Below are 21,448 nucleotides of genomic sequence, written 5' to 3'. Positions count from 1 at the left end.
GTCAGTACTGTCTTATTAACTGACTTACATTTTAACTTACTAACTAATGTATGTACTTACTAAAGATTTATATACTAACTTATTAACTGACACGTGTACTGACTTACTGACTTATTAAATTACTTTATTATTGAATTTACTTAATGATTTAAGTACATATTGATGTAAAGTGACATTTTAACTAACTTTTAACTGATGTACTGACAGACTGACTTATTTACTGACTTACAGACTTTACTGACTTAATAAGTGACTCACTTACTGACTTGCTGACTTACAACTGTGCACTCGTTAACTGACTTTTGTACTTTAATTAATTAACTAACACTGGATGCTGACTTACATACCTTATTATACCGACTTATTAACTGATAATGCAAAATAAATAAATAAATAAATAAATAAAAATGGCATTTTTTTTTAATGGTATGTCATTACAGCAGAAATGAATGAACAGGTCTAGTACAATATTACGTATCATAGTTTTAAGGATATTTCCTCATCTTAGCTGAACTAAGGCTATGCTCACAAGGACTTTTTGTCACACTGGTTTGTAGGTGTGTTTGCTGTGACCATCACTAGTAACCAGCCTCCTACTTTCTCGTTCTGTGGTGAATGAGAAACAGAACGAGAAATAGCAGACCATGCCACTACTAGTTTCGCTTTTACAAAACCCTGAGATTTCTGTTTCTGTTGAAAGGATTAAGAGTAATTGGTCCAAGTTCAGCGTAAATGGCAGTATTTACCCAGATCGTGCTGACCTAAACAGTGTGTCTGTGTGAAAAGGAGCAATTTGAAAGTAGGTCATTGTTTTCTTCTTCTCTCCAGTGTAATGGGACATCACAGACATGACACTTTGCAGAAAGACGGAGGGGGGGGGGGGGGGGGGGGGGGGGGGGGGCGGAAACAAAAGCAAAGAGGAAAAAGAACCATTGTCTTGTCTGACTAGGACAACTCAAAACATGGAGCAAGTACACATGAGCATGGAAAAAAAAAATTTATTAAAGAAGTAAGTTGCAAAAATAGAAGCATTCTTTTGAGGCATGACAAAAAGCTGGCTCACATCTCGGTCATCCAGAAAGAGAGCTTTCGGTCTCCACCGATCACGCACAGGGGGAGCGTTCTATGCCAGCTTAGACCCGAGCCCACGACTGACGAGCCAATCATCACAGGCTGGAATGATATTGTACAGAATGAGGCATGAGGTGCGACATACTGACACTTAACACACAGTAAAGCACACTCTATACGCTTACCTGAGGGTGACTGAGGTGATGCACCAGTAACTGACTGCTGATCTTTCCCGGACAGCCGGTGGTGGCGAAAAGATTTTCATTTGCTCTCGACCACCTGAGAGACGCAGAATATATATATATATATACATACACGGAAGATCATAATCATGGCTGATGTTTACTCTTGAGGAGCAGGAGAAATTGAAGCGAAGCATCCGGGCTTACCTGAAGAGTCGTGCTTTGTCCAAATGCACTGGCCTCTTGTCCTGAGGATAACTATTAGAAAAAGATTAATGCGGTTATCTCCTGGTGTCTGTGGTTTATGATTTCTTTCCTATAAGCAGGGTTAGTGCAGCTTCTAAACTCAAATTTTCCATCACTTTCAAGGTAGAAATCAGACTTTCCTGTACAACAAACAGCCGCGTTTACGTTCAAAATTGTTCAAATGGTTTTGGCATAAAGAAAAAAAAGAGGTTTTTAAAATCAAGTTTGGATTCTGAATTTAATGAATCCAGCTGCTGCTTAATTTGTAATTAATATTTTACTGTCGTTCACAAAGGCGGAATAATAATAATCTGTATTCTGTAAGGCATAATAATAAAATTATAAAATAATAAAAATCAAGATATCAATTCCACATTTGCAGAATTACAGAAGTGTGTGTTGGGCGCTTTAAGTGTGTTGAGACACATTTAAAAGTAAAGGTGTGATTTTAGGAAGCAGAAATCATAAGTAGAAATGCTTTTATTATTTACTCGTTGGTATTTATTCCACTTATAATGCAGAAAATCAAGAACTGCAGGAAGTTTAATTTAAGTACATTATAAAACTTCAGAAAAAGACCATCAAACATCCGTACAAACCCTGCGCTGATGATTTCACGGGGCACTATGCGCTCGAGTTACTCTCTGATGCTCCGCCCACGGCTTACAACGTGTCTAATACCTTTTGTACACTTTTCTGGCCACAAGCTCCAGAATCATGAAGGTTGCAATCTCTCTGCACTTCTTTGGATATTTCGTGGATGTACTTTTGTGTGCTGGTTTCCAGCAGGCAAAACTTCTTAATACTCTTGACACAATGAGCTTTTTGAAACACAATACATAATCGGTGGATAGAAAACAAATTGTGGAATTAGGTCTTTTAAACTTATTTGAGTTGCTTTGTTTGAAACAGAGGAAGGTTTGTTAACTTGCTCTGGAAAATGTCTGTGCTTGCTCCTTTTTTAATGTCAGTCAAATGACCTCTTTCTGTGAAAATAGGTGGGTCTTGGCCAACATTTCGTGAGAAAATGTACCATGCTCTATCACAGTCACATAAATGTACACGTATTTTTACTTAAAAAAAAAAAAAAGCAAACTAAACGAGTTCTTACCTAGATCGTGTGATATCCCAGATCACCCAGTCGCTACCCACCACAGCGCCCACTTTAATGGTGTTAGTGAGGCACCAGTCAGCAGACATGAGCGGCATCTGCCCGCTGTCCAGAGACAGAATGGCCTGCTGGGTGACGAGATCATAGAAACGTATGGTGCCCTTTTTCTCAGCCACCATCAGCTGGGAGGAAGCAAACAGAAAGGTCCTCAGCATCCTTAGTACTTTTAGATAGAACAGCTGAGTATATTTATTAGTGACAGAAACAAAGAAGACGCCATGAAGATCTCATTGTTATGATATAATATTTGATAGCTTTCTCTAGATCCTATTTATATCAATCTTCAGGAAAAGATTCATATCTAGGCTAAGGTTGTGTGTGCTCTCCACTGAGAACATCCTGAGCCTGAACTGAGGGTACTCACAGTACTTGAGCTTACCTTAAACACCTCCTCAGGATGCCAGCACACAGTGACACCTGGTGACCACAGACGTAACAATACGGTTTCATTCCCTTCCAGATCCCAAATCCTGAAGGAGGAAAAAAAGCCCACACATTATTTCTAAGCCTCTAGTTTCAAGGTTAACTAAATATACACTCCGAGCATCCTAATAAACGATCTGACTTTACAATTGACTCTCTGGACATTCAAGCTGCTAAAGATGACGCAAATCTCTCAAAGAAGTCAATAGTACATCCAAGAAGCCAAAGTGCAATACGCTGACTCAGGCCTGACCTTGTCTTACTGTACATTTCAAAAGTTGCGGTAGAAGCATGTCTATCGTTAAGCAAAGAACTTTAGGAACTCTGACAGTCTGAACTTCTGCCACGTGCCCTCTAATGGTGAAAGATCCTCTCAGATGTTAAACTGCGAATTCAGCTTGGTGTTGAAAGCATGCGGTATGGCGAAGGAGAACCAGTCACTCATCCACGCGCAGATGGTGGAATGTCAACATGACGCTAGCAGGTGATGTGAAAACATTGGAAATGTTTATAAAAAAAAAAAAAAAAAAAAAAAACCACTCGTGACTTCAGAAGCGATCGTAGAAACCCATCGCCTGCTTTGGACGACAGGTTACCTGTATCTCTGACCGTAGGCACAAGCTCCACAAGGTGTATGTGGTCTGATGTGTGTGAGGAGATAAGAAGAAAGGGAAGCGGATTTTACTGCAGATATTAGCAGCATATGTCACTTGGATCTATCCAGGTGAGTCTCTGTATCCCTGGTGGTTAGGAGGAGTGAAACAGAACCTGTATTTTTGCATCTATTGTTCTATTTCATTCCAGCGCAAAATGTAATTCTATCAAAAAGTGGCGTAAAGAGGACGAGAAGTCATTGCAAGAGTAGGACACGAGCCAGACGGAGGAAATAAAAGAAGCCAGAACTGGGACAGTAAGCCATCTTTGTCCTTATGTGCTCTAAATCCACACACACACACACACACACACACACACACACACACAGGAAATCTTTAAAAAAAAAAAAAAAAAAAAAAAAAAAAAAAAAAAAAAAACACAAAGCAAAAACAAACCAAATGAAGCAGAGGCCTAAAAAAAAAAAAAAGGAACTGTGCTGTCAAAAATGGTCTCAATCAAACACCCAATTAAGCACACAAAAGGAAGTGGATGAGGTATTGTGTGTCAGAAATATCCTCTGCGAGCTCTGATACCCGCTGAGCACGGATGTGAAGTTCAGAGGTTGTTTCGGCTCTGACAAGTGCTTTAAACACGGATGAAAAATATGACAGGAGCTAAGCTTCTAAAGGAAAAAAGCTTTCAGACAGACTGATAACTTACAGTAAAGTGTGAGTGTGAGTGTGTGTGTGTGTGTGTGTGTGTGTGTGTTGGGATGGTGGAAATGTTCAGCTCTTTGGCGTCTGCCCCACTGAGCACCCAGTGACGAACGAGCAATAAAAGCCATTCACTGGGGTATTATGAAGACGACTGTGTTCTCTAACAAGAGCGTGGAGTTCTTGCATGTCATAAATCCCCTAACTTTTGCAGCTTGATCCGTGCCCAAGAGACGACTGGGACTGCCAGTGCCGGCTTGCCGGCTTCCCTTCCCAGGAAAACAGGCTTTCTTGCTCTTTAATTTGGCCTCTCACGAAGCCACGAAGACATCCTGGCCACAGTGAACACAGATACAGAGAGAGAGAGGCCTTGTGCATGGATGGAATAAATCACTTGGATGAAGCAGATGGTCGATCCTGAAGATTAGGAACCACACTTTTGCCACATCAGAGCTACAACAAGTTCTCTGAACTGGATAAGCTGGTTGCAGGCCTTTCTTGGAATTGAAACGGGAATAACTCTTGCCGGCTGACTGATGAGGTCATCGGGAAGGGTTCAGCATCAAAGTACTCCTTGCGATGTCTTCTGAATCTGAATACGCTTGGTGAACGACTTCCCGTGTACCGGATGCTCAAATGTAAGAAAAAAAAAACCCTTGTATTTATATAAGGGATAAGAGAACATACACCTACCTAAGGTGAAACAGAGGTGAGGAAACTGAGGTGAGGTTATAGAGATCGAATCTCCACTACGCACAACGTTCAGCAGTGTGCTTGACCTGATCAGACCTTCGCACTCCAGCACGAGTGAGATTTCAAACCACGACACACAAACATTGGCTGAAACGCTTCCGCTCGGCGCTGTTGCCAAGCGAAAGAGATCAATCGCACGCAACACCAGAAACCACCGACCACGACCACCAATGAACCGATGGTGTGGGAATGTGGAAGGAAAAAAGAAAAAAAACAAACCAAAACTGACCCAGTTCTCTCAAACACCAAAAGAGATAATTATTTAATCTCAGCTCAAGGATAAGACAAAGACATGTAGCAACACCAGCGTCAGCATCTTCATGTTCGGCAATTCATGAGATAATGACCGGCTTTCTGATATTGATACTGAAACCTTGATCTCGATAAACATATGATATTTTTTTTTCTTTAAAAACTACTAAGCTTTAAAATGATTTTAAGTTAAGAACTTTACTTAAAAAAAAACAAAAAAAAAAAACAAAAACAGGAAATATTACATAACAAAAATACAACTTAAACAAAAAATGTAGATTTATTACTTATTTAATTAAACTCGTTCATAAATAAATAAATCACTTATAAAGGATAAATATAATAAACAGTACAATCAAGTCTCTTTATAAGTAGACATTTCCAGTGTCAAAGAAAAAATATATTTTCCAAAAAAAAAAAAAAAAAGGCTCCTTTAATGTGAAGTACTGATATTTCCGCCTATATTTGTTACAGGATCAGATCAAATTCGTTCTATTTTGTTTTCCACTGATATCCAATCCACCTTTTTTTTTTTTTTTCCTGGGTATGGGATCAGCGCCAGCTCTAGAATCAATGTTTTAAATGATGATCGCATGTACAAATAAGTGTGAATAGTGAACTCTGGCCAAGAACCAGCTACAAATTTCATACTTGGAAGACAGAGACTCAAAACAAGAAAAAGAGAGAAAAAAAAAAAAAAAAAAGAAACAAAGCTGAGGCAGACCGAGTGGCCATTAAAAAATAATAAATAAATAAATAAATGTAAAAAAAACAGCACTATGTCTCCCATCAGGACTCAGCATTCAGGTGAGCCTTCCTCTTTAATAATGAACTCGGTCAACTCAGCAATTCCCTGGAGTGACCTGCGCTTCCATCACTCGCCTGTAGGTGGCATCGAGAATGAACCCTGAGCTGAGCTGCAGAAGGAGGCTCATGGCCACACCACACCCCACACACACACACACACACACACACACACACACACACACACACACACACACACACACACACACACACACATACTTACTTCCAGGGTCACCCTGATCAGCAAATACATGTCAATACATATATATTTACATTAAAGCTACAGTATAGAGTGCAAAAGTTTGCACACCCTTAGGACAAAATGAAAACGATATCAGCAGGACATTCTGTGTGTTTGGTCTCAAATCTTTGATTCCTTATCGCAACACGGGCTGAGTGGTTAAATACATACCTACGATACACGATATGAACCACGAGATATAGTTTCGCTAACAAACAGCCGGTAAAAGAGTAGTGTTGCATTAAATAAAAAGCTGAATCGACACTTTTATTTCATGGCTACAAAAATAAATTGAACACCGAAAAGGTGGTGGTGGGGAAAATGTACGAGATTCAAAACAAAAGTTTAATGCCTAATCAGCTGCTTTTCTACCCAGTTTATAACTGTTATTGGACGAACCATTAAAAAAATGATATAAAAAGATATCAGGATGCAGACAATATCTTTGGAAAGTGTATCGGCACACAGTTGATCACGATATCAACATTATATCAATATATTGCCTAGCACTTATAGCAAAAAACAGTGTGTGACATTAATGATGATATCAGTTGAAAGGTTTTCATCTCCCTTTTCTAAATCTGAGCTTCCTCACAATCCTTTCATTCCTGTCCATTACAAGATAATACACTCTCTTCTTCTCAGATACACTCTCGTATGTACTCCCACACTGCTCATTTTCATCGGCACGTCAAACCTGGAGGTAGCCTCAGATTCCTGTTCTCGTGATTCCCAACCTCCAAATCAGGAACAGCCAAAGAGAACGGCTGCTCAGCTCGAAATTTCTACTCGGGAACTTGGGGTAGTCTTCTCAACTACGAGCGTCTCCGAGTTCAGGCAGTGACGGCAAATCAAAATGGCTGCTCACAGCATCAGAAGTAAACAAAGACGCACTTCTTAGCTTTAAATGAGTTATACTGTATTTTCTTTAGATCAATCAACATACAGACGTATCATCCTGTTATTACCTATAACGCTGACTCAACAAAAGATGAACGTGGAAGCATGCTTTTGTCCCTGCTGTGAGCACAGCGGAGGTAAAGAATAACATCATTCCGAGCTCCGGCTTCCCACTTCTGTGTTACAATATTGACACGAGGCGATTCTGACACAAATAAAATATTACATTTTAATATGTTTATTTTGTAATGACAACAAATCAAGCCACTGCAATATCAGTACATTGTATTGTAAGAAAAGTAGATCAGGATTTATAATAGAAGGTGTAATTTCCTCCTATTATTAACATGTAATGTCAGTCTTTTTCAGTGTCATAAATGTATTTCATGGTAACATTATTAATACGGAAAGATGGTTTGAAGGTAGATTGTGCCTTAAATGATTAGGCTAAATAACAAAGTCGTGTCATCGCCGCTCCTGCTGCTGTCTGACTTCCGCCTGAAATGCACAAACGTGTCGCACTTGATTTTATTTTGTGTATTTCCTCATTCCTCCTGAATTAATTTGTGGATACGCCACTGCCAGCACAACACACAGCATGCTTCCGAATCGTTTTTAGACGTGAGTGTGACTCACATTAAGTGCAGCACACAGGTGTGGATTTTAAGCCAGCTGCAGTAGAAACCGGAGTTCACGTATACACGATGTTTTACGGTAACCTCCCTGAGATGGCAATGCTACGGATCTGCTGTGAATTCTGCTGTGACGTGTGTGTAAATGTTGAGCAGTAGTGAACTACGAGCTGTTTCAGTATTATTTTTTTCCACGTTTATGCGGACCGAATGAAAGGAAGCTGCGCGCCTTGGGTTTGACACGTGTGTCATAACACTTCCTTCCGAGTAGCTTAACTTTTTGGACTATTAAGTAATCATGCTTCGAGGCAGTTAGGTTCCTACTCACAATCGTCATGCTCTGTAGGCTACTACTAGGATACTACTCTGGTGCTTCTGGGTAAGACGTGTGTAAAAAGAGGTAGAGCTCATAATGAATATTAAATGGAAATATCGTGATACACCTCAGAAAAGCAAAATTCGTCGCGCCGGTATTTTATATCGCGGTATTCTGTCTCGTGCCTACTAAATAAAGTGCAGCACAAAAACTATCTATAATTTTTAATGCAAAAGTGGAGACGCTAATGTTTTTGTGTGATGCGAGAACACCACCGATCATAGCCGAAAATTCAGCCAAACACGTTCCGCCGTTTTCTTTGTCGAGCGCACAAACATGGTGCTTTATCAGCGCAGACATAAAGACATCAGCTACATAAAATCAGTTTCTCTCATGGATTCAGTTACTTATTTATTTTCCACAGTCTATATTAATGCACATAATTAGCTCATCATATGTTAGCTGCTGCTAGCTAATTGGACTTCCAGGCAAGGAGCTTTGACTTGGCGAGTGAGCTAGCTAATGAATGTGTGATTTGTCCACCGCCGAAGCAGAATGATGTTGTCATTTTTTTGGATCGGAAGACTGGTGTCTCATTGCGTACAACTTCAAATCAAGCCTGGCTTTGCGGACACGCCCCTTTTTTCTATTGCTCCCGTGTTACTTCTAGTCTAGACACAGATACGCGACCGCGTCTTTGATCAGATGAGACCATGTGAATGAAAAGTGCACTGTGGTTGTGTGGGATGAATTAAAAAGACATCTGTCCCTCCTTTTCATCCTCGCCTCCATTTCCACGACGTGACAGAATTGAAATCTTTCTGCAGATGGAGATGTTTTCTCTGGCCGGAGAGGGACACGGAGGTTGAGGCCGGGGATGCGGATGTCTCCTCTCCCACACGCCGGTTTAAAGTTTGCGTCTTTCCAATGCCCTCGGAGTGTTCCAAAAACTGCTGACACGTTCATCAGCGTCAGCACTAATAGCAACGTGCCCTTGATCACACGCTGAATACCAAAGCTATCAAAGTGTGCACGACGGGGCCGGAGGAATAAATCATTCAGCGAGCTCATCAGAGAGAAGCGATCAGAGATCAGAGACTTTTTCAACCCGACAGCTCGTCCAGTTCATATCCGACGCGATTAATTCTGATCTGCTCGCTGTGGAACATTTCGCCCCCGACTGTGATAAAGACTGATATTCTCGCTCTTTCATCCCGACCTCGCATTTGAACCTGCACCAACACCAACAGGGCGGCCGCAAGGAGGAGGAGGAGGAGGAGGAGGAGGAGCGAGAACACACACCGGGGCGACGGGTGTAGCAAAACATTAGCGTAGCGCTACGGTGAGAAAGAGCGCTGTGTCTAGACACATGCTGGAGTGGACATGAAGTGGAGGAGACAGGCATCCTGAAGAGCGGAATAACAAAAACAGGGATAGGAACGCACGCACACACACACACACACACACACACACACACACACACGTACCATAGAGCCGGCCGATACAGTGCACGAGTCTCACACACACGGACCAGCGTGGAAAAAAAAACATGAGTCCAGCAAGTGCAACCATCTTCCATTAAACCAACACACTGCGTCCAAATCAAGCAAAATCACAGAAACTGAATGAAATTGATCTTTAATATAAAAGCAATAAAGCTCGGTTTATTCTTCTGTAACGTATAATAGAAAATATCATGCTTATAAAGGCTCAATATTATAAAGGCTCGATATATACACTCTTGCCTGCATCCTAGTACTACATAATATTAAGAAATGAATGCTCTTACACCAAAAAAAAAAAAAAAAGTAAAATAAAAAGTGATTTTATCAGTAAATATCTCTTGAATATTGCTCACTTTCTTTAATATTTCTCATTAAGAGGTTACAAAAATATACAACTATGAAGCCTATTTTTTTGTTTTAAGGTATTTTTACTCATTTAAAGTAAGAAATGTCTTAAAATCAGTTACTGTTTCCACCTGGAAGTTGATTATTTTCCAACGGCAGCATGCCCTGGAGTGTTTTATTCCTCTTGTACCACAGCATGTTTTATATTAATTATAGCTACATGTAATGTTATGGAATGTCAGGGGAAACTAGTTCCTGTTATCACTCTCCCAAAAAAAAAAAAAAACAAAACAAAAAAAAAGTAAAGCGTTTAAAACTCCTCTGTCCTGAAGATGTCGGAAAAGTTACAGCTTCACCTCCTTTACTGACACTGGAGACTCCTTCCTTTAATGTTAAACAAACGTCGCCTTACTATAAGAACATTTCACCACATCAGCGATCACAGCGATTTTGTTTTTTTATCCGTTTATGTGGAGCGTCTGCTGTACGAGTCCCCGTGAATGAGCCGTTACCATAGAAACGATACCGCGTTAATATAAACTTGCGATTAATCAATGCCTTCTGACCAATCAGAATCCAGAATTCAACAGTGCAGCGGTACAAGACAAAAATATTATATTACAATATTAACACTATATCATATTACTATACTATAGACATATTTACGATATACAATATGTATCATAAGGCATAGGTTTGCTAACAAACTGTGAGCAAGTAGTAGTGTTAAAAAAAGTAAAAATAAGAAAAAACAGAAGCTGAGTTTCATGATAATATTATTTACATACAAAATGAAACTGTTTAACTTATATATTGCACTTTATTATTTCATTTATTTATTGAATTTATTGAAAAGATTGGGGGGGGGGGGGGGGGGGGTTATGTAATTTCATTTTATCATTTTACAATTTTTAACATTCAGGAACAAATTCAAATCTTCCAATGTTAAAAAAAAGAATAATTTAAAAAATTTTATTAAAAAAAAAACGCTGAGAGACTTGAGAAAAGTGCATTGCGACATAATTTGTCATGATATCGATATTTTATCGTCATATCGCCCAGCCCTGATTACGAAGGAACAAATATTAGATTATAAAAATCTGTCTTTAGCCATTTTCACAAATTTCAAGCTTGAAATAGTCCTGTAGTATTTTAGCAATAAATGCACGAAATAAGCAAAATTATCTGCTATTAGCTTAAAAAATGCTGATCTGGAGTCTATTATAATGATCAGGATCCTCTATAAGCTGAGATGCTCTGCAGAAACTGGCTATAAATGACTCTCTATATGAGACTATATGAAAGCGGTTCAGTCCCCGTCCACCTTGAAGCCATTACGGCTGCTTAATTTCCTGGTTTGCGGCTTAGGAAAGGGGGCGGAAATGTGCGCGGCGGCGTCCAGGTGTGTCGGTTACACGTCTCTGACGTAAAAAGGGAAGCCCTGAGCCTCCTGGAGCGCTCGCTTAAGTTACCTCGAGCTGGCGAGGAAACCGCACCGTACCTCTGGGGTGCGCTTGATTTAGGCTGCTTGTTAACAGTCACCGAGGAGAGGGGAGGAAAGAAAAAAAAAAAAAAAGGAAAGGAAAGGAAAAATAAAATACACTTTGGGCTGCTGATTGGATTTCCACGTTTAACCAATTACTAAAGGAAACGGGGGTTCGCACTTACGCACAGCGGCCGTGTTGTGCTTAGGGTCGGGTTTCGCGCTGGAAAACGCGGTCAGGACTTTCTGGACCATTAACAGAGAACAGAACACAATAGGGCGCACACACACACACACACACACACACACACACACACACACACACACACACACACACACACAGAGAGAGTCATGCTTTAGGGTTCGACTGACCTGCAAGTGTGATCGTCACTGACCGATGCTATTTGCTTTCCTTCCGTGGGCTCGAATACGAGGTGATTGATGTAGCTGGTGTGTCCCTCCATCACCTAGGCAACACAGGAAACAGGAAAATCGCACACATATGGACAGTCACAACACGCGCGGAAAGTTCACTTCCCACCCAATCCCCGGTGACACGGAGAAGCCGTAGGTACGGCGTAGACGCCGCGTCTGCCTTACACATCGTTTCAGCATGCATGTTTTTGTTACGGGGAAAAAAAAAAAAAAAAAGTTGAATTGATGTAAAAAACATGAACGAGGTCTGACAAGTCTATCAGCAAGTCTTTCCTGTCTGTACATATTTTATTATTTTCAGGCTTTTTGGTTTATTTGTGAGACTGTAAAACATTTACTCCTGTTTCCACAAACACCGCCCACTCATTAATATTCAAAACATTTACATTAGTGTCATTTTGGCTGATGCAACTTAAAACTTAAAACTGAGGCAGAATCCAGCTGAGCAGATGAGAGTCTTGCTCCAGGGCAGCGTGGTGGAGCTGGGGTTTAAACTCGTGACCTTTCGATCAGTAGCCCGATGCCTTATCCACTGAGCCATCACTGCCACAGACCCACATATCTATTAATATTCATCAGCTAAAACCATCAGGAAAACGCCTCATTATTATTATTTTCTGCCCTTTCGCTTTTCCGTTACTTCCACATGAACTTATAATCGTTTTTTTTTTAAAGTCGCTGCCCACAATGCACGCTAAATTAATACACATTTTGAGAACTGAAAAAAATCGTCTCCTAAACAGACCCGTACTGTTTACAGTTTACACGGTGTGGAGTCACAGCCTGTTCTTTTTCAGAAATGCCTTCCACACAGAACATCACATTCCCTCTCCCTGTAATCTAATAAAGCTCGATGGGAACGAGATCCAATATTTTAAAACGCATGATCCCACAGCATTTGGACTTTATGCTAAATTCCACAAATGTCTCTAATAGACAATGCTGCGCGATGCTCGAATCCCCATAATGTGCAAATAAAAACAACATTCCACCAGTTTCTGTGATGGGACACCAAACAGCCCGGGGTCAAACTCAATAATCATACGAAAATTATTCCGCAGAAATAAACACGGTCCACGACTGCGCTCTGAGATTTTATTTTAAGTAAAAGCATGTTGTATATTCCGCAGCAGTGCGAGAGAACGAACCTCTCTCAGGTGGAGGAGGAGAGGAATTCTGCGATTTTAACAACCAGCTAGTCAGAGTTGTGTCTAATCTGAACACTGGGTGGTATTTTTAACAGTTTAAGACAACAATCTTTCAGCAAAATATTGCACACATGGCAAATCCTTCATCAGCTTCTCATTTTAAATCCTCACTGTGCATCTTGTGTTGTCTGTGTGCTCGTTTTTCTGCCTTAAAGTGTAAACAATTGAATCATTAACGAACTCATGGATATTAATATTAAAAAAATCTGGTACAAGTCAGGACTACACGACTCTCGGGTAAAACATGAACACAGTTGGACTTGGAGTTGAGATCACAAAACTTTGACTAATTTTGTAAGGAACAATATATAAGGAATAAAACACTGTGCGTTGTGCTGTTACAGGAAAATAATCAACAGCACAGTCATGCAGTCAGTGAAGTGGAGTTCCTGTTCCTATAACAGCACGTCTTGAAGTGCTTTATTCCTCTTATTCCACAGCAATTTGTCAACGATTACGATTTTTAATTTACTAAAGAACAACACGTCATAGTTTTTATCCATTTACAGGAACATCACTTACTGATTACATCACTCAGAAACCCTAAAAAGCGTTAAAGATCCCAATTTAAAGTTAAAGCTTAACCTCTGGCTGTTACAAAGCGCTGACACTGGAGACTCCTTCCATAGATGTTACATAAACATTGCCTTACTTTAAGAACATATCAGCGATTACACGTTTTTTTTTTTAAAAGGCGTTTATGTGGAGCGCCTCCGTACAAGTCCCAGTGAACGAGCGGTTACTATAGAAACGATACCACATTAGAACGAGCGCATTAATATAAACCTGTGATTTGCAGCTGCATTACTGTCAGGGAATTTATTACATTCCTATACTACTGTAGCAGAGCGTGAAGTGCGCGGAGAATGCTCGTGAATGATTTCCTGCACAACTTTTGTGTAATAGCCAAAAAAAATCTGAGCGAAAATAGCAGTTATGTAATGCAGAACTTTAATCATATTCATGTGTACCCTAGGCTCGTGCGATATTTTAAAATATCATCCAGAACGATGCAATTTCCCAGATAATTACCGATAGCCTAAAAAAAGACATAAAAAGGGAAATTTCCACCGTTTTAGGTTTAAGGACATTAGGCGAGGCATAATAATATCATAAGCTATGCAGTCAGGAACTGCGACAATCACGAAAACTCAGCTGGATTTTGGACTTTTAAATAATTGCGAGGAATGAACAGGAAAAAAAAAAAAACTCATAAGAGTGCATAACAGTACAAAAATAGTTTGTATAAAGTGATTAAAAACAACATTTTTAATCATCATCATTATCATTAACGTTATTTGTAAAGTGTTAGATTCGACACTTCGTCCAAAATCTTCATCCATGACCATTTTTGGACCATATTTCTAATACATATAGTTAACATTCTTAACATAATATAGTTAGTTATTTTTATATTAATGAACTCGGAACATTTCCTGTTTCCTCCGAAATAAAGCCAGAGCGCCCACGCAAGTCGTGAGAGCATGTGAGATGGGAGAAAGGGGGCGGGGCTTCCAGGAAGCATCTGTTAATACTGAAGAGTTCGAAACACCTGTGCAAATCATTCCAGATGATGGTAATCTCATTTCCTGTTTTACTGAGGACAAAAAAAAAAAGCGTTTCATCAGCATTTTTGAGTGATAAATCATACTCTGATGTCAAATTGTGTAGCACTATAACGCAAAAGGCGTAAAAGTTGGCAAATCCGGTAATAATAATAATTATGATATGATAAAATCGGTATAAAGGTCACTGGATATCGTGGCAGTGTAATAATATCGTTATATCACACAAGCCTAGTGTACACTCTAATAAGTGCACAATGTGTCCCAAAGTTAAAAGGAAAGCGGTGAAATTAAATGAAAGGCAGATTAAATAATTAGCTGTTAAGAATAATGTTGCTGTTCTTCGGCGTTTGGTTAAAAACAGCTCTGAGTGTAACGCGTCGCCGGTGAGTTTTGAGTAAGATGGACCTATTCGTCCTGTTCGTTCATTTCATGCGCTTGCGTAGTAACCAGGAATTTAAATATTCAGTACGCAATATTAAAAATATGTTTACGGGAATAAATTAAACAGTAATTAACACTAAATTAAACACTAGCGCACTTCGCCATGTTACACTCCTCCAGTCCGATCAGGGCTTCGGGTGCGAGTACACAGGTACTGCCTTCACTCCTGGAAGAGAGAAACAGCTTACCTTTACTTCATCAAGCTTCTGGAGATCTGAAGTAAAGAGTCGCAGCTTTCGGTCGGCCGATGCAGTGCAAAACCTGCACACAAAATTGGTACGAATGTTAAAATGAAACCTATTTTTAAATTTTTTTTTTAAATTTTCCGATCTGCTGAATGGGCTACTTGCACTCAGGGCTTCGACGTATTTCCGTTATGAAATCTGGTGTCTCCGGTTGCACTGTTTACATCCGGCACTGCAGCAAGACAGCAACATCTAACGCCCGCTTTTTCAATAAAGTCGTAGTGTTAGCTAACGTTAGCTTGGATGCTCGTTTCTGTAAACAAGGTTTTTTGTTTTCCTTCACAGTTGTGTGTGTATGATGAAGTATACAGTCTGACTATATACCAAGGTGGTGGAATGAACTTCCCCTAGATGTCCGAACAGCTGAGTCACTGGCAGTCTTCAAACGACGTCTAAAGACCTACTTCTTCCTAAAGTACTTAAATTAGCACTTTAAAAAGAAATAAAACAACAACTTTGTATTGTCTGAGTGCTTGTTACTATATTACCTCCCTAACAGAGATTTTGGACTGATGGTACTCTTAGTTTGTGACCTAGCGAACCAGTATCAGAATGTATTTATTGATAGAGACTTCAAAGCACTTCTGTAAGTCGCTCTGGATAAGGACCTCCGCCAAACGCCATAAATATAAATGTAAATGTGAAATAGAGCCGTTGCCGTTATAGCGGACGGAAGCAGAAGTGGTTATTAAGGTTATTATTATATTTGGTTATTAAGCGGATGCGTCTGTGCAAGCAGCCCATTACCAGGGACATAATATAAAATAACATTTTATATTAAAGATAAAAACCAAACCTAAACACAAGAAATCAGATTTACACACTCCAACGTTTTTGAGTATAAACAGTGGTGGAGGTGGAGAATACAGTGATTTAACATTGATATCGTGATAACTGATGTCACAACACACGTTTCTGAGATATCGCGAGTGTCAGCGGGATTTTTATGACAATTACAAAGCAACTGATTAGAGGTTAAAGCTTTGTATATTTTTAAAATAATGATGTTAAATAAAAGTGTGTGAAAGCAGCCTACGCTGACACTACGATCACTATATTAACACAGCTCGATGACACGCCTAATAACTGCATTATAATTATTTTATAATCGATTCCTCGTGTGTAAAACTACAGAAAGGCCGCGTGTACCTGATCATCTGAGGCAGCTTGTCCAGTCTGGACTCTGGACTCCACGCAAGAGCGTCGGCACGAACGCCGTGCATGAAGACACGCAGAGCGTTGAATTCGACTCCATCTACATCCACGTCCTCCTCCTGTACACACACACACACACACACACACACACACACACACACAGATTCAATCCTGCATGAGAAGACAAGCTCTACACACCTTATTATGCGTTATATGAACCAACATGAATCAGTCATTCGACTCCAGAATTATTGGCACCCTTTATAAACCTAAATGAAAATAAACAACTATCTCACATGCAGTGATGAAAAGAATAAAGTGATCTTTATCGACACGATTCATTTTGGATGAAATCTCTCATTTAGAAATTAAAAGCACTCAGTCTAGACTCAAAGGTTAGACACATCTGTAAAGGATCTTCTGCATAGGTTCCTCTCCATGAAGAACATTTTAAGCTCCTTTATTTATTTATTCTTTATTATTTACTCTTAGGTTTATGCGTGAAACTTCCCTCGAGATTGACGCTGATCACTTCTGAGTTGTTTGCTGTTATTATTTTGTTCAAAGACCCGCTTAGAGCGAGGTTATAACCTCCTGGCAGAGGCAGGCTAAGATATATCCTGGTACTTAGCAGAATTTAAGGATTTTTATTTCCTCCCCAAGGACGGCATCTTCAATCTACAGTCTTATATTCTTTGGGGTGCCAATATTTTTGCCAAATAGTTCTAAAAATATACTGTTAATTAATTAATCTTGATTATTGCGCAAGTCATTTTTGCCCATCCTTTTTAAGGGTGCCAATAATTCTGGAGCTGAACGTATGATGCAGTGGCATACCTCTTACTACACTTTTTTTATTTCATTAGATAGTTAATATTTTAATCGATTTATACAAAATTTTTATACAAAAGTCAGACAGATTGCATTCACTTTCTTATATTCTTCAAGGACGCCAAACATTTTGCCACAGTTTTTTAAGAGAAAATAATATAATTTAAATAAAGTATTTCTGTAAAAATGTTTAAGTAGTCAGTGTACTGTTTGCTTTATACAATCATTTCTGAGCTTTCTCTTTAAGGGTGCCAATAATTCTGGAGGTGAATATATAAAGTACCTCTTTCTACATGTTTTGTCTTCTGTTTTATTGCATATTTATATTGATTAATGAACATTTTTACAACTATTATACTACTGGAATTCTTATTGACACCTACACCAACAAATAATCAATCAAACAAAAACCACAAATAAATAAATACAATGTAATGTTTAAAAAAAAAAAAAAAAAAAAAACACAAACAAATTGCATATACTTTCTTATAGTAATTAAGGGAGCCAATAGTTTTGTCACTTGGTTTTTAAGATTATAGAAAAAAAGTATCTGCGCATTTAAATCTTTAACTATTGCAATGTTTTATTTTATATAATATTTTTCCCCATTCCTTTTAAGGGTGCCAATACTTCTGGAGCTGAACGTACGACGTACTTGCGTATCTCTTTCTACGTTCATCTATTTTATTGGATATTTATATGTTTTTGTACTGAATATTTGAACTTATTGACACGAACACACGTTTAAGGATTCAGAGTCAAATGATTCGAAATGAAGCTGATCTCTGATTGGACGCTCACACTGCGAAATCGTATTCCTCTGAGCTCACCTTGAAGCGGCACGTTCCCACCACCACGTGCTGGTTTTCGGCGTAGGCGAGGAGCGAGGAGGCGGCGCCGCAGTCGTACGGACTGAACTCCACCACGAGGACGCGGTCTTCACAGGGCAGCGTGTACGTGGCTGAGCGACCCGTCGCCTCCTCCTGCATCGTGAACTTCTTCTCTTAACACCGACGCCGCCGCCGCCGCTGCTGCTTCTTAAAACTCCACTCCAATTCCACCTGCAACACAAAGGAGAAAATTAATTCATCTTTACACATCAATACACAACAACACACAACAATAAACAGGAGCTGCAGTCTAAATAACTTTTTATCCGTTTAAACTGTAAGAAATAACTCACAAGAATCACCTTTAGTAATTTCACTAATGTCACTATGTAAGGTATAAAACGCACTTCGTGTCACGCTGTTACAGAAAAATAATCACACACACATCAGAGTGGTGTGATGAAGCAGAGTTAGTGTTACCACTGAAATGTTTACTTTCCAATAACAGCACGTCCTGGAGTGTTTTATTCCTCTTACACTACAGCAATTCGCCAACGATTATTATTATTTTTATTTACTAAATAACAGCACACACTTTTTATCCATTTCTAGTTATATTTAAAGGTAAAGGTGCATTAGGTAAGAGTAGTTTTTTTTTTCTTTCAAGATTAGGTCTCTAACGGCCAGGTGGGTTTGATATTTGAATAATTCCCGCCCACATCCACGAAGCTCCGCCCCCAGGATCTATAAACTGACTGACAGGAGGCGCATCCAAACACAAACAAGCTTCAGGACTGGACGTCTGTTTTCCACACGGTTTTCTTTATACACTTTCTAAAGTCACAGCTTAACTACAAAATTGAGAGGATCATGGACAACAGCAAACACCTCGTCCACGCCACACTCGCCACACACTCCGCGAAGCTTCTTCTCCGCTAGACTACGGCAGATTCTCTGGAACAAGGTCTCAGTGAGACAACAGCCGGGTGAGAGAGCCGTGTGGACATCGGAGACGATGGACATCTCTACTGACTTTACATCCCCAACTACTACACTGAGCACTGCGTAATAAATAAAGGTCACTGACACATTCTCACACACACACACACACACACACACACACGTGCGCGCGCACACACACACACGCACGCACGCACGCACACACACCCACTCTTATCTTCTGTACGTTTCTACACACACACTGCCACACCTGCTCATCACACACAGTGATGTACAGTTTTAAACCACCCTGTTGTCTATTTCACAGTTAATCTGTACAGGAATCTCAGGCTGTATGTTTATAAATAACTTTATATGTTTGTTTTTATTCCCTTTTCTTTGTGGTGTGTTTTAGTTTATTGTACATTTTTAAAGTTTTAATCCTCACTGTTGCTCCTGTGTTGTGGCTGTTGTGACACCAAATTTCCCCTGGAGAACAATAAAGTACTCTCTAATCTCTCTCTCTCTCTCTCTCTCTATCTATCTATCTCTCTGTCCATCTCTCTCTCTAATTTATCCATCAATCCATCTATTTCTCACTCTCTCTCTCTCTATCTATCTCCCTCCATCTGTCTCTCTCTCTTTCTATCCATCTCTCCCTATCCATCCATCCATCTATCTCTCGCTACCCATTTAACTCTCTAATCTATCTCTCTCTCTCTTTCTATCCATCTCTCCCTATCCATCCATCCATCTATCTCTCGCTACCCATTTAACTCTCTAATCTATCTCTCTCTCTCTTTCTATCCATCTCTCCCTATCCATCCATCCATCTATCTATCTCTCTCTCTATCCATCTAACTCTCTCTAATCTATCTATCTCTCTCCCTCCATCTGTCTCTCAATCGATCTCTCTCTCTATCTATCCATCCATCCATCTCTCCCTCTTTCTATCCATCTCCCTCTGTCTGTCTCTCTATCTCTCTTTCTATCCACCTCTCTCTATCCATCCCTCTCTCTCTTTCTATCCATCTATCCATCTATCTCTCTCTAATATGTCTCTCTATCGATCTATCTCTCCATCTCTCTCTGTTTCTCTCTCTCTATATCCATCTTTCTCTATCTATCCATCCATCCCTCTTTCTTTCTATCTCTCTCTATCTATCTAGCCGTCTCTCTAACTCTCTTAATCTATCCATCTATCTCTCTATATATAACTCTCTATCTATCTATCTGTATCTAATCCATTGTTTTTTTTTATCATGTTCTACATATCTTCCAGATTATTTGCACAAGGAATTTACAAAAATCAGCTCTTGCTCCTTTAATGCTGTGAAACATCCGCAGTACAAGTCAGTTCCTGTTCCAGTTACATTACAGCAGCTATAAACAGTCGTTCCCTCATCAGCCTCTCTCTCTCTCTCTCTCTCTCCTCAGCCTGTTGTCTTTAATTACTGCAGAAACTCTGCTTCAAAGCGCTGACACTGGAGACTCCTTCCATGTGTGTTAAATAAACGTCTCCTTACACAAAACTAGCTGTAAATCACATTAATAATCACACAACACACGTTTTTTTAATGTGTTACCGTGAAGCGTCCACTGTACCAGTCCCAGTGAATGAGCTGTTGCTATAGTAACGATGACGTAGGACGAAGCAGCGCGTGAATGATAGTAATGAAACATGTGATTTGCAGCTCCAATAATGAAAGCGCCTTAAATACAATGTTTACACAAACAACATGACCAACACTCTGAAAATGAGACCTAACTCGAATTTTGAGATAATTAATAGCACAAACACATCTGAAACAAACAAAAACAATGGATGAATTATATGAAAAATAAACGAGCAAACTAGCGCACGAGCGCAGCACAGCGTTAGCATCCTCAGCTAAAGATAACGGCTTATTAAACTAGTTAACGTAAATTATTTGAGTTGAAGAATAAAACTCTTCCATTTTACACCACCTTGTCTAATTTACCTGAATGCAGGTTTTCAGAAATCCTGAACGTGTTCCAGTGTCATGCCTGTCAAAAAACCGCCTTGCAAACACGTTCAAATAATCGTATTGTTTATTTCCGGGTTGGCTGTTTTTTCTTCCGGGTTAAGACGGAAATCGTAGTCTAAACTACTTCTATAAACCGAGCTACGAATATTAATTTTT

General features: G+C 39.6%; 1 protein-coding gene across 1 annotated transcript; it reads right to left on the bottom strand.

The window, feature by feature from the left end:
* Positions 1–982: 982 nt before the first annotated feature.
* Positions 983–21,384, bottom strand: nup37 (nucleoporin 37). Its single transcript, XM_034313016.2, has 11 exons — positions 21,266–21,384; positions 18,545–18,575; positions 18,345–18,514; positions 16,678–16,802; positions 15,472–15,544; positions 12,004–12,098; positions 3,050–3,140; positions 2,611–2,792; positions 1,461–1,511; positions 1,257–1,350; positions 983–1,173 (listed from the first exon to the last, which is right to left on the bottom strand). Exons 3-11 carry the CDS (start codon positions 18,501–18,503, stop codon positions 1,060–1,062), a joined length of 984 nt encoding a protein of 327 aa, XP_034168907.1. The 5' UTR covers positions 18,504–18,514; positions 18,545–18,575; positions 21,266–21,384; the 3' UTR covers positions 983–1,059.
* Between the last annotated feature and the right edge of the window lie 64 nt (positions 21,385–21,448).

The sequence above is a fragment of the Pangasianodon hypophthalmus genome, chromosome 18 (genome assembly GCF_027358585.1).
Source record: "Pangasianodon hypophthalmus isolate fPanHyp1 chromosome 18, fPanHyp1.pri, whole genome shotgun sequence".
In the NCBI taxonomy this organism is placed as follows: Eukaryota; Metazoa; Chordata; class Actinopteri; order Siluriformes; family Pangasiidae; genus Pangasianodon; species Pangasianodon hypophthalmus.
This window is presented reverse-complemented; position numbering and strand designations above follow the sequence as displayed.